This window comes from Solanum stenotomum, unplaced genomic scaffold, assembly GCF_019186545.1.
Source record: "Solanum stenotomum isolate F172 unplaced genomic scaffold, ASM1918654v1 scaffold8391, whole genome shotgun sequence".
Lineage (NCBI taxonomy): Eukaryota > Viridiplantae > Streptophyta > Magnoliopsida > Solanales > Solanaceae > Solanum > Solanum stenotomum.
The window spans coordinates 78,690-92,227 of record NW_026037156.1 but is presented as its reverse complement, the minus strand read 5'-3'; the positions used below and the strand labels follow the sequence as shown (position 1 = coordinate 92,227).

Genomic DNA, 13,538 nt, shown 5'->3' with positions numbered 1-13,538 from the left:
CAGAGCATCAGATTCTTTACCTTTTCTTAAATAAAATATAAATCAATTGCAAAGACTACAAGGTAACAACATAATGAATACCCAGGCTACAAAAGGAGAAATCTTGAGGACTTGTTCTCTTTCTTCTTTTTTGTTTCATTTCTTCAAGTTGCAGAATTCAACTTTTAGGAGAGGGGAATCTTGGAGATCGATCTTTTCTCGGAAAAATAAAAAAGAGGGAAGAGGAGGGTCTAGGAGTCGAGGTAATATGTGCATTCCTGGTAATATAGAAAGGTGCTTTGACATGTATTACTCCATTCTTGTAGCAAAATGACAATGAACATGCATAATGATCACTGTCCTTGATGACATTTAGTCGATGGAACAATATCTATTTGATTCACATACCAGAAGCAACAGTATACATGGTTCAAGACAGCGCTCTATAATGCAATTGTCAATAGAGCAGGGATAGATTTCATCATCCAAGAAGTGACTTCTAAGATTCTAAATACATCTATGGTTACATATCAAATTTTCAAAAAGCAAATATCAAACACACAAATGAAGGAGAGATAAGTCGCACATCCACACTTTTCTATTGATTCAATTAAAAATGAAGTTGAACAGAGTGTTTTCTCTGATCTAACTTGTGTTCACAATTTTCATAAGTTCTCATTGGTGTTACCATTTGACCACCTACGAAAAGTGCAAGCAACGAAGCCCCTTCCTCCAAGAAAGCCAATCCTTGAAGTAGATGCTGGTGATCGACCAAAATTACTGGTCGATGGGGTATCAATATCAACGACACCACCAGCACCAAGGATGGGAACAGTTCTTGCAATCGGCGGAAACTCTATGCCTTCTTCTAATGCTCCACCATCACTAGCGCTACCATCCACAACCTCCATATCAACTTCCCCAACATCAAGATTCACCGTCAAAGATCCCCTTCTTGATCTCAACAAATCTGCAACTTCACCAGTTACGTTCTTGCACTTCTTAACCTTAATTTTCACCAAATTAGGACATCCTCACGCGAAAGACACAATCCCTTCATCTGTTACCTCACATCCCTTGATACAAAGCTTCTTCAAAGCCATACATTTTGTAGCAATACAAGTTACTTCAGCATCCCCAATACTCTCGCTACCACAAAGTGCTAATCTTTCTAACTTTTGACAATTAGAAGCAATGGCTAATCAACTAGTCACCGTAGGATTCAAACCCATAATTACCAATTCCTTAAGGTTTACACTATATTCGCCGATGGCACCCAAACCAACATCACCTATTCGATTCGTCCTCCATCCATCAATGTGAACCTTCCTCAACAACTTACAATGTCTAGCCACATCAACAACTCCAGCATCTGTACATTCAGGAGCTTTCACCAAATGAAGAATCTCCAAGTCTGAAAACTTGGATATCGCCCTGAGTCCAATGTCACTCACTTGAACCCTCTCTAAATGAATCTCAACTAAATGATTCTCCCTACTTGCAATCGTCTCCAAGACTCTATCCCAATCACCCAAACATCGCAACAATTTCAACGTCTTCAAATTCTTCGATCCCATGATCAAAGGTCCAAAACATTGTCCATTATAAAGCTCTTTCAAACATATAGATCTAAGCGAACAAGCAACATTAGATCCAATGCTAATCGGTTCAACAGATACAGTATGATTCATACACCGTAAACGTTTAACAGAGAGTTCTTCGAGTGAAATGTTGTTAATAAGCAAAGCATTCATACCTTTAGCTCCAAACATACAAGACCCACAAGAGAATTTCTTCAATTTCTCACAATTCTTTGCCAAACAAGCCATTCCCAAATCGGTGATATCTCGGCAACCACGAAGCTTTAGGCGCGTTAGGTTAACGCACCGGTGGGAGATGAGGATCAAAGCTTCATCGTTGATGCTCACCGATCTTCGGTCACATCGGAGAGCGAGTTTGGTGACGGAATCGAAACGAGAGAAGATGGTGGGTATATTCGGAATGATTTCAGCTTTTACGTTGAGAGAAAGTCAGTGACGGCTAACCCCTTCAACCAGAAGCCATCTCCGGCAGACAAGGGAAGATCTTTTCCGATCACCAGAGCTTAAGGACTGGAAAATTAGGGCTAAACATTCGTCAGGAAGAGCATCAGTGTAATCTCGGTTTTCACAGGGTTGTGAAATGGGGAAATCGTCTTCTTCGGAAAGTGTAGGGTAGAAAAATTCCGATTGGGAATGGCCGGTGCCGGAACAACGGTGGTGGGGATACTTGGAATCGGTGGGGGAGAAGCCGTGAGCTGAGGAAGATTGGCCCATTTAGAATGAAGGAAACTAGTAAACGTCGTCGTAATGGTCTGCCGGAATTGTAGACGCCGCCGTAAAAAATAGGGATGTTAGGGCGGCGCTGCTAGCTGATTCTAATGGAGCTTTGAGAGAGAGAAATGGGGACGATTTAAATATGTAGTATGAAGAAGTAAAGAAAGAACTGGTCATCGCCGTGGCCAATTATAGCTATAGGTATATTGTTTATACGAATATATAATGTTTTGGTTACATAATATCACACATTAATATTTTGAATGTACGCAACAACATGGTTGATTGATTGGGGGTGAGTCTTCCATATAGAAGGCTGAGATCTAATCCAGTCCCGATCTGCTATTTAGTCATTGAACTCATCGCATGCGATTGTCAAATACGATTAACATCGTATGTATTAGTGAGCTATTTACATCTCATACTACCACAAAGTATTTATTATAGAATATAGCTTTTATCCAAAGAATAGAAGTTTATGACAGAAGTTATGGATATCCAGGGATTTCAAAAATAAATAATAAAACTTTTAAACTTAAACAATATGATATATTTAATTAACAATAAAAATAAACATAATATTTTAATATTGTATAAATAACAACCCTCCGAACAAAGTGTGAAAGTATATTTATCCCTTCAAAAACAGTGTGAAAGTACATACATTTATAACCAATCGTGATGATTTTTATTTTTTGAATTAAAAAGTATATTTAAAATACTTATTTTCAAATATTATTCACATTAAATGATTTTCTTATATAATGCTTAAAAATATCAGATAAAATGTTAAAATTAAAAATATCATCATGTAATATATATTACCCTTATATAGAAGGGAGAGTTGTGAAGGACCAACATGGCTGCAAAAGTTGTACCCTTGGCTGCAAGAGTTGTGAAGGACCAACATGGCTGCAAAAGTTGTACCGTTGGCTGCAAAAGTTGTACCGTGCAATTTCAACAAATAGACAAGTAAGGGCATTTTTGTAATTTCACGGCATAAATTGGTACTTCTTTCATAAGCCACCTGTTATTGCTTAGTGCAGTTTTTTTCCAATAGTTAACTCATTCCCACTTTCTCCATTTCATTCTACATTATTCTTTCTGAAGCTCTTGAAATTGTAGAGAAAATACTATCAAACGTTCTTAATTTCTTTGATTCTTTCTTTATTTTGTCTATTTATTTACAGGAAATTAATAAATTTTGCGCTTTGCCATTGTTGAAATTTCCAAACACGCAGAAAGCGCAAATACAGTTCAGGTAACAATCTCTTTTCGAAGTTCAAATTTGAATCGTATCATGTATGTGTGATTATTGCTCTGTTTCAGCTTCTCCTTGGGTTGTATCATTACTCCTTATTAGAAGTGACACTTTAGAGGGGACGAACACATGCACCAACTATTGTATTATGTGCTTTATTGATTTTTTATTATTTAGAAGTGGAGTGTATCTCATTGAGGATTAACACGTGTACTTCATTCTTACTTTATCAAACCACCTGTCTTCATATTAAGGACGAACACCGCAGTAAAGTGGGGTACCAAAAGTCATGTGAACTGTACCAAAAAGTTGTACAGACATGGCTAAATTGGTAATTTTACATTCTTCCCTAAATAACTTGTATATTGTATATGCAAACACGTGTTTCCCTCCAATATCCTTGTTCACTTTTTCTACAAACCCTAGAATCTCTTCATATTCTCCATCCCTTGGAAAACTCGCTCAATTAAATCTCCAAGGAATAGTTCTGTACAATTCCACCTTCTTCTCCTTCTTCCATTTATTCATCCTAAAGTTTTTTCTCTGTACACTTAATATTCGATTTGCTTTTTCTCCTTTCTGGTTTTAGCTCTCTTTTCGTCGATTTTTATTCAATTGGCTTGACTTTTGTTTCAATTTTGCTGCTTCATAAGATTGCTGTACAGAAAGGAAAAAAAAGTGGACAGTGAAATTAGGAAGAATTTTAAAATTAAATCGTCTGTTCATTTTAACTTTGTGTATTCATTTGCACATGCATGTATATATGACTATTTCACTATTGTAAGTCTTTAATGTGGAAATTGATTAGGTAAAGCTGTCGAAATGAAGGTAGATCAGCAAAGTTGAAGTGATCGAGCTTTCGTTGGAAATTTTGGTCTCATACTGCTAATTTTGGAAATTTGTTGTATACTAATTTTATGCCTCTGTTTTCTTTTGGAGTTGGCATTTGTTTTTCTCCATTTTTTAGTATCTTCAATTACCTTGGGACATTTGGGTATTTACTATTATTTTTTTAAAATTTTGAGTTACCACGGATTCTAAATCTCAACAAGATAAAGATTTATGTGATTACATTCATGTAAATGGTTATCCTAAATTTAATGGGTATATATTATTAATATCCTAACGAAAGGGCTTTTCTTCGATTTTTCAATAAAGATGAGTTTTTATCTTTTTTATATTCTTGATTTTTCATTATAAAATTGTGAATCTCTATATGCTGCATGCTTTAAATTTAAATTTGGTTTGTTGTTCCCACCATTGCAGGTCCTTTTGCTCTCCTCCTCCTTCCGTCTTCCCATATTTACAGGTTCTTATTTCAAAATTATTTTGCCTTTATTTTTGGTAATTGAAATATTGTATTTTCTTCAATTTGTTGATCGCAGGTTCCTGGGCATGGAAATTTCCTTTTTTCCTAAGCAGAGTAGAATTATTTTGTCATCGTATTTGCTAAGTTCGTTGTTCATTGTAGCTTCTTCTTTCCTTAGCAAGGTGGGATCTTTTTGAACTTCTCTTATTTGTAGTAGTTTAAAATTTTTAATGTATGTGTCCCTGTTATTATGCTAAATCTTTGAACGAAATCTAGCTACAACTAATTTATGTGATGGAGATAATATTTTTCAAATGTAGTTTATATGCATTTTATAAGCAGTATAATTTTTTTTGGCTAAGCTGTATGATGTTATCCATACATATATAAATATGACAAACAATTAAAATAATTTGTTTCAACACAAAGGTTATATTAAGCAGGATGAAGATGGTTAACATCCACATCTTTCAAGCCTCTTACAATACTTACTATTTACATTAGCAAAGAAAGAATAGCAAGAATCATGTCGTCTAATATGTGAAATTTGTGGACTAGTCATTCTTCCTCACACTCTAAGCATTGGAATTATATATTTTGGTGAGTTCTTACTGAGTTTATTCTCTATGTTCTTCACTCTTTCAGATTGTTATGTTTTTCTGTTTGGTGATCTATGATAATGTTGATGGCGAGGTGCCTTATCGAGATCTGCGAGTAGCTCATACTGAGAGGTATGGAATGACATCTTATTTTCGGTAAAAATTATAGGAATTGTTTTGCGGTTACAAAAATTTTCATATTAGTGTTCAAGGTATTTTATTAATTTTGATTTTAATTGATCTATTTTTCTCTTTGTGGTCTGCCTTTGTTTTACAGCTTCTTTGGAAAAATAAAAGATCTTCGCCTAAAATTCAACTAACTCTTCCTTTAACTTGCACATCATTTAAATTTTTGTTCCCTTTTTGTTTACACTTCTTGAAAAGCAAACTGATACTTATCACCAAAAAATGAGCAGTGCTTAGTAAAGTAGAAATGATTAGCTGTCAATTGTTCATAGTCAGCCGTGGAAGAGGGGTAGCTTTGATTGCTCAAGTTGCCCATTTTTGGGTTCATTTTCTCCTCAAGAGATATTTCTCAAGTTTGACATACGTATTTCAGCATCAATGACCTCTTTTTCCAGTATTTACTCATCAAAATAATGCAAATAAAGACATTGTACGTAATTGTTTTATCATTGAAATAAAAAGCCTCAACCAAAAAGTAAAGTAATGCCTTATGAAATTCAGTAATTTGGAATAAAATTAAGGACCTCGCTCTATGTGTATTATCAATATCTCATACGTGTGATTCGGTGAGACCTAAGGAGTGTCTAACAATGATGAGAGAAAAATGTACAAGAGATACAGTCTCTAATTAAATTAGCACTAACCAAGAATAGATTGTTATTTAAATTATTCGATTTATATGCCTCTTCCTGCTTGAGTGCTTATTTGTCATATGTACATGAAAAACTTCATTTATAATGTGCCTCTTCCTGCATGAGTGCTTATTTGTCTAATGTCATTTTGTTATAGTTTCAGGTAATATAAAGGATGTACGCCCCTTATATACTTTGTTTGGCTGGAGTATCTGGTAAGATCTTTTATTTGCATAGACTTTTAGAAATCAATAAGTCGCACAATTACGAATGAGTGTGATAGACTAAGGTGATGTCTTGGATATAGAACTATAGACCTACAACTTTAAGAACTAGATTAAAATTATTTTGATGAATGGTGGTTGACCTATACATGGAATATATCGAATTTAGCCTGAGGTTGCGACATATATATATATATATGTTGATCCTTTTCTATATTGTTCTTTCTTATGTTAATTGTTGAATGCTTAATTTATATTCTTTTATCTAAGGGTGATATTTCTATGTGAGATAAGTCTTTTGTTGAGTCGAGTTGAAGCCAAATACTTTTTCATCAAAACATCTTGTGAATTTCCGAGAGACCTGGTTGAAAAATGTTGTGCTTGGCTTGTTCCCGGATATGAGAGATTATTCTCCTTCATTAGTAAGTCATGTTTGATCTGAAAAGTGTCTCGTTGTAGAGGGCTAAACTAACTCTAAAGATTTACAACAACTAAACTTCTTTCGCAGTGAAAAACGACCTTTCACATGCAGGGGAATGGAAGAGGTCTACAGACTGCATCTCATATTATTAATAGACCACTTGCACCTGCTGCCATGGGATCAAAGAGCTCTAGATATGAATCACTTTTGTATGGTAATACTTCACAACATCTCAGACCAACTGTAAAGTAGTTAGCTCCACCTAATTTACAAGCTCAATTGACCATGAACAAGGTCAATGTGGACAATGCTGGAATGTCATCTGTCCAGAAATTTGGTTGATGGAAATAAAGTTTGGAAAATTTGGTTGAGCCTGAATAGCTTAGTTGGGAAGAATTTGTTTCCTTCAAGCTAATGAACGTACATGTATGTATCAATTCTTTTACATTGATTTTGTGTAATCTTGGTTACTGTTCTAATTGTGAACAAATACATAAGATGGGCTTCTCATCAAAATAATATTGTATGATTTATAACTTTTGTTGGTGAAATGAGTCACTTCTGGGAGCTATATATGCTTTACCAAGGTGATCTTGAAAGGTTATTCTTTTTGCTGTTGGTGTATTTATTTAGTCTTAGTTGTTGTAATGATGTTTTAGAATTGATTGATATATATGGTAATGAATTACTGAGTAGACGTCTAGGATTCCTCGTGGTCTTAGCTCATGAATATTTTAGAGAAAGAAAAATGGAAAAACACATTGTTTGTCTCCTATTATTTTTCTGTAATAATATAAAATTTTGATTAGGTATAGTTGTGCATTCTACTATTGTGAACTCTGGGCGGCCCAAAGTAAGAAATGAACTTTTTGTTTTAGAACTACCCAACTTCCATATTTGAATGTGTAGCAGCCATTAAAAAAATATCGGTTCAGTGCTTATAACTTTAAGGTGGAATAGAACTACAAGAAGTTGGGGTCAGCAACAAATTTAGTTGTTTGGGCTGAATTGATAAATGTACATCTATTTTACTTTGTTAGCAAGTTTTGTCGAGAAATATGTTTATTCATCCTGTTTGACAAGTTATTGATAATTTTTAAGATTTCTTTTGTCATTAAATTTCATTTTATTTGTTATTTTCCTGTTGACATGCGTATTTGCACTATCATTTCACCAATGCTCAAAACACTCACCAGCAAACATTAGGTTTATTGCTTCAGAGCTTCAGCCTTCAAGATGGATCTTTGAAGTTCACTTTCTTCTTCATTGACTCTTTCAAATTCAAGTTTCTTAATTGTATTTTGTGGTAAGTTTTTGTCGCTTTTTTCTTCCTTAATTTTTTTTTCTTCAATTTTTTTCTTGTGCAATTAGAGATTTTTTTTAGAGAATATAAAGACATGAAGTTTACAGATGTGACCATTTTTATTTTCCCTGATCCATTTGTGGAAAGGAAAATTGGATGAAAATGACAATAAACAAAATAATATTTAACAACCATCCAAACGAGTTGTTGATGAAGATGGAGATACTCTTGCTCAAATTTCGACAAACATTCGTCATCTGAATCAAATTTTGGTATTTATTCTTTTAGATTATTGTTTTCTATTGTATTTTCTCTATAAATAATAAATGAATGTCAATATTATTTTATGATTTATTTATGCATCTTCACGAATAAATACTCAAGTTTCCTTAGTGCACCAAGGGTGTTTGATAATATGCCTACATCGAGATGGATCTTTGATTCAACACTAAAGGTTGGTCAACCTGTCAACTAAAAATTATTTTTCCCTTCCTCACTTCTTAGTGAAATTTTTTTGTACTGTTGAAGGGAGAGAGGTAGAAAAGAGATATGCGATATAGAAATACCAAGAAAAATAAATTAAAAAATGTCTTTTTTTCCTTTTCTTAGGTGAAGGAGAAAAGGAAAAATATATGATTGTTATTTGTGGAATTTGAACCTTTCAATTTCAGGTAGAGTCTAAGTTATTCATAAAATGAATTGACCCTCAACTCTCTATAATTCTATATAGAAGCAACATTACGTGCCTCATTATGAAAAATCATTTTTTTTCCCATTTTATCACAGCTAAAGAGGAAGGACCAGAGTCATTTTCTTGCTTCCTGGAATAAGAATACAAGAGGATACTTGAATGTTTCACATAATATCAAATAATTTAAAATAATTGAAGGATCTTCTCTAGATTTGGTAACAACATTTGATGTTGGACCAAATTAATGTGCAAAATGATAGTTAAATTGTCCGTATGCGTTCATCATCAGTTGTATTGATTTATGAATGCTCACAGAATGAAATAATGCATTTATTGCAAATGATGTACCTCTACATTTGAGTTTTATACATGATCAATGTAAATATTTTTTTGCACTATCAGGTTAGCAGATTTACATTAACCTTCTTGATAAAATATGCTACCTACCATCACATGTAAAAATTATTTACGCTACGTTGACAATGTATATTATTTATTAAACTCTTACGTTTTATTGTGCTTCTATTCTGGCTTTGAAATTTGGGGACTAAGAAAAGGTTGGGATGTTCATTCTTCAACTAATTCGAGATATTAGACGATGATATTGATGTAATGAAATTGGAAGATGGTGTAATTCAAAACATGGTAAAATCTCTGATTTGTATTCATAAATTGCAATCCTTGATTGTTTTTCATTGTATTGAGTTATTTTTCATAATTTTGGCAATTTTGACAAATCTACAATGATTTTAACTCCACTATATACATACCCACGGAAGAAGTTTGAAAAGATAATTCAACAATTATTTCGAAACCTTTCCTCATGTTGGGAACCAAAATGAGGTACAAGAAGCAATGTAAAGTGTACTTCAAACAGAACTTGAGTTGTACGAGTAGGGTTAAAATAGTAAATTCACTTTATTCACTCTCTCACTCTGCTTCTACTCTTTCTTCTCTGCCTGACAACTTTCATGGCAAATTGACAGCCATTTTAAACCTTGAACAGAGTTAAACTTTACTTCAGAGTGTCACTCCAACTTCTCAAGTTATTTCAATTGTTTACCTGGTAAGTATTCTTGTGTGGTATTGGCCCTCTCCACTTATGAATTTTTACTCTTTTTTGCCCATTTTTGTGTTTATGCTTCCTATTATTCTACTGATTTTTCTTATTTTAGGTCTTCCACAATTTTTCTTGGATTCTTTTGAGTTCTGATAGATGCCTCTTGAAATACATGCATAATTTTGTTTTCAATATTTTGCAGTTTCTAGCTCTAAAATACTAAAAAATTAGTAGTATTTTCTTATCAATATATATGATAACTTTTTGCAGATAATTAATGGCTTGATGCGGCCGCATGTTTGACGAAATTCCCAGTAAATGTAAGACTTGTGTGTTATGAAGAGAGATTAGTTACAAGAGTTTATTGTTTTGGCAGATGATACAAGGTGCTAATGAAGTTGAACGGTGGGCTTAGGTGAATAGACATTTTTCCTTATAATATCTTTTTTTCATATGGTATTTTCCCCAAAAAATATTGAGAAAGAATTTGAGTTGCCGAATTCTTTGAAGCTGCCATGAAATTAGAAGTGATAACGTAATGCTGAAAATTCAGGGTAAGCTTTCAGTATTCATCTTTTTGTTGTTTGAACTACATTTTCAAAAAAATTCAGCCACTAATATAGTAAGTTGAGGTGGTATTCAAAGAAAATTGTTTAAATTACAAAGTCCAAATAACAAGCAGGTTGAATCAGGCGAAAAGGTTGATTTCAGGCTCTCCACTTTCCAAGTCCTTTAAGGTACCATTCCACATTTTCTTAAGAACCTTTAAACTTTTTGGCAATGGACCGTGATGTTGGTGTTGCATTTATTTTTAGCAGTTGTTCTTGGATAAAAGCTGAAACTTTAATATTGAAAATTATGTTACTAGATTGAGTTGTAGAAGTCTGTCATATGATCTTGTGCTTTCTCAAAGTGTTTGTTTCATGTGTTCATATTAGTAAGATACAATTGATAATGCTAAAAATATTTTTCATCTGATCAATCCAGAAAAAAATGACCATAAGAAATCTAGCAAATAAGTAATAATGTTGACGCTAGAAAAAATTTGAGAAATGAGAGAGTAATAAAATGTCCGGGTAATGGAAGAATCCTATAAGATTATTAATTTAACGCAGAAACGAACTCTTTTCTTTAATCTTGAGTTTGTTGCTCAACAGTAGTTACTAACTCCTAAACTTTTTTATATCATATGTGAAATAGGAGTAGTAATTTGAGTATGCAATATAATAATATTGTGTTAAGAGTGCTGTCATACTCTTCTTATAGAGTAATATAGACTTCATGTTTTCTCTTTTATTTGTAGCATAATATTCTTTCATCAGAATTTTGTGCCATGGTCATTAATGGGTTCCTTGTGTTTTGCTTATTGCATTTGAAGGTTTGGCTATGAAATAGATGAAAAAATGGAGGTTTTGTTTGGTCCAAGTATGAGCTCTAAAATGTCTGTGATTATCTTTCGCAAATATTTTTAGCTAATTTATTCTCACGTTCATTTTTTTGAATATTTTTACTCTTTCCATGTCCCTCAATAGAAGTAAAACAAACATTTATTTTGTATTTCACAAGAGACAATTTTGTATATGAGATGTAGGCGAGACGAAGAGAAGTCGATATTTTTAGTATGTGCTCTTTCTATGTCCCCAGATTAAGAAGCATAAGGATAGGCAGAGCATGAGCTCTTGAAGACTAAGTTGTTGTATTATATGTTAAATGTAATAGAAGATTTTCTTAGTGGTTTATACAACATCAAGGTAATATTATGTTATTCAAACTTAAGGTCTGATTTGATTGTGAACTCTGGGCGGCCCAAAGTAAGAAATTAACTTTTTATTTTAGAACTACTCAACTTCCATATTTGAATTTGTAGCAGCCATTAAAAAAATATCGGTTCAATGCTTTTAACTTTAAGGTGGAATAGAACTACAAGAAGTTGGGGTTGATGTTCATAAAAAAACAAATGGTGAAGCTTGCCAATTGTAAATGAAATATGTACAAAGAGTTGAACTGGTCAGTACTGACAGGTGCAACCTTTGGTATTTTTATACATATGTTCAAAAAACACTTGCCTAAATTTCCATTTTGCAAAAATAGGAGGATTGATAGTAATCTCAATTTCAATTGAATATTAGTTAGCATTATTTTTGCACGTATTGTTGCAATATTATACCAATGTTGTACAGAGAATCCTTAATTATAATTTACTCATTTTAATAACATGTTGGGCACGTCGGGCCCGTGCGTGCATGGGCGTCATCCTTCTAGTGTATATATATATACCAGTTCATAACCTAATCGGTAAATCCAATTACTTCAATACATTACAATAAAAATAACTTCTTTCATATTAGGGATAAGAGTCTGAAAAATACTCCAACTTTGACCGAAATTGCTGTTATGATACCAAACTTCAAAAAGGACTTTTTACCCCCTGTACTATTTAATAGTGTATTTTAAAGGTATATATGTGTCTACGTGGACATCATAAATATTGCATCATTTTAAATAATAATGTGTCCACGTGGACACATATATACCTTTAAAATACACTATTAAATAGTGCAGGGGGTAAAAGGTCCTCCATAAAATTTGGTATTGTAACAACAATTTTGGTCAAAGTTGGAGTATTTTTCAAACCCTTATCCCTTCATATTAACAGAAAGTGTTGATGCCTTTACTGACATTACTTAGTTGTCATTAAATTTTATATCGTTATAGGTTTTAGAATTATTTATAAAAAATAATTAAAATGTAATTATCAGTAATAATTACTTATATATTTAACTATAATTAAATTATTATTGCTAATTAATTACTACAGTACTAACGTATTATTTTTGACATAGTAATATTGACTTGAAGGAATACAAATCTGAAAACAAATCTAATTTTTATCCTACATCCAGATTATTATTATTTTTATCAAAATAAATTAGAAATTGTTTTGGATCCGTCGCTTCATGAATCTTATCTAGATTTACTCTATAGTTTCTGGAGTGCACGTTTTATTTATCAAGAATTTAATTTGAAGCTCAACTTGTGCTTTTTTTTTTATTACCTCATATGTTTCAAAAAGAATGGTTCCTTTTTAGTGTGTTTAAAAAATAATGACCCTTTTTTTTTTACAACACTTTAACTTCAACTTTCCACGTGACATGTTTAAGACCACAAGATTAAAGGGCATTTTGATACATTTGACATAACCACAAGATTGAAAATCTCCTCTATTTTTTTAAACTTTGTTCTAAGTTAAATTAGACTATTCATTTTGAAACGGTGAGAGTAGAACAATAATGTCAATAACAATACGTACTTGTAGGGAGGGTCCAAAACAAGTTGGAAGTCGTAGCGCGTCTACTCCTTTTTTTTAGGTAAAAAGTATCAATTACTCTTATCTTTACTTATTAATGGGATAGTGTGACCACCTGATTTGTTTCCAAAAGGAAATGCATAAAAACACCAAACAATTATTGGGTCGGGGCGAGGACGATTTAAATATATTAATGGTCTAAAGTAAAAAAAAAAATAGATCTTCTAAAGTTTTTTTTGGTAAAGTTTCTT

General features: G+C 32.7%; 1 protein-coding gene and 1 pseudogene across 1 annotated transcript; one reads left to right on the top strand and one right to left on the bottom strand.

Annotated features, from left to right (window-relative positions):
* Positions 1 to 329: 329 nt before the first annotated feature.
* Positions 330 to 2,476, bottom strand: LOC125853059 (F-box protein SKIP2-like; annotated as a pseudogene).
* A 1,515-nt stretch (positions 2,477 to 3,991) lies between these two features.
* LOC125853058 (uncharacterized) lies at positions 3,992 to 7,323 on the top strand. Its single transcript, XM_049532732.1, has 4 exons — positions 3,992 to 4,044; positions 4,822 to 5,046; positions 5,510 to 5,595; positions 7,014 to 7,323. The coding sequence occupies exons 2-4, from the start codon at positions 4,951 to 4,953 to the stop codon at positions 7,171 to 7,173; spliced, it is 342 nt and encodes a 113-aa protein (XP_049388689.1). The 5' UTR covers positions 3,992 to 4,044; positions 4,822 to 4,950; the 3' UTR covers positions 7,174 to 7,323.
* The last annotated feature ends 6,215 nt before the right edge of the window (positions 7,324 to 13,538 follow it).

What these genes read in the sequence shown, in the direction of transcription:
- LOC125853058 (XM_049532732.1), top strand. Translation starts at nt 4,951, where the DNA reads ATGGAAATTTCCTTTTTTCCTAAGCAGAGTAGAATTATTTTGTCATCG. An exon ending in CTTCTTCTTTCCTTAGCAAG is followed by an intron (nt 5,047 to 5,509) that starts GTGGGATCTTTT and finishes TCACTCTTTCAG; the next exon opens with ATTGTTATGTTTTTCTGTTT. An exon ending in CGAGTAGCTCATACTGAGAG is followed by an intron (nt 5,596 to 7,013) that starts GTATGGAATGAC and finishes CTTCTTTCGCAG; the next exon opens with TGAAAAACGACCTTTCACAT.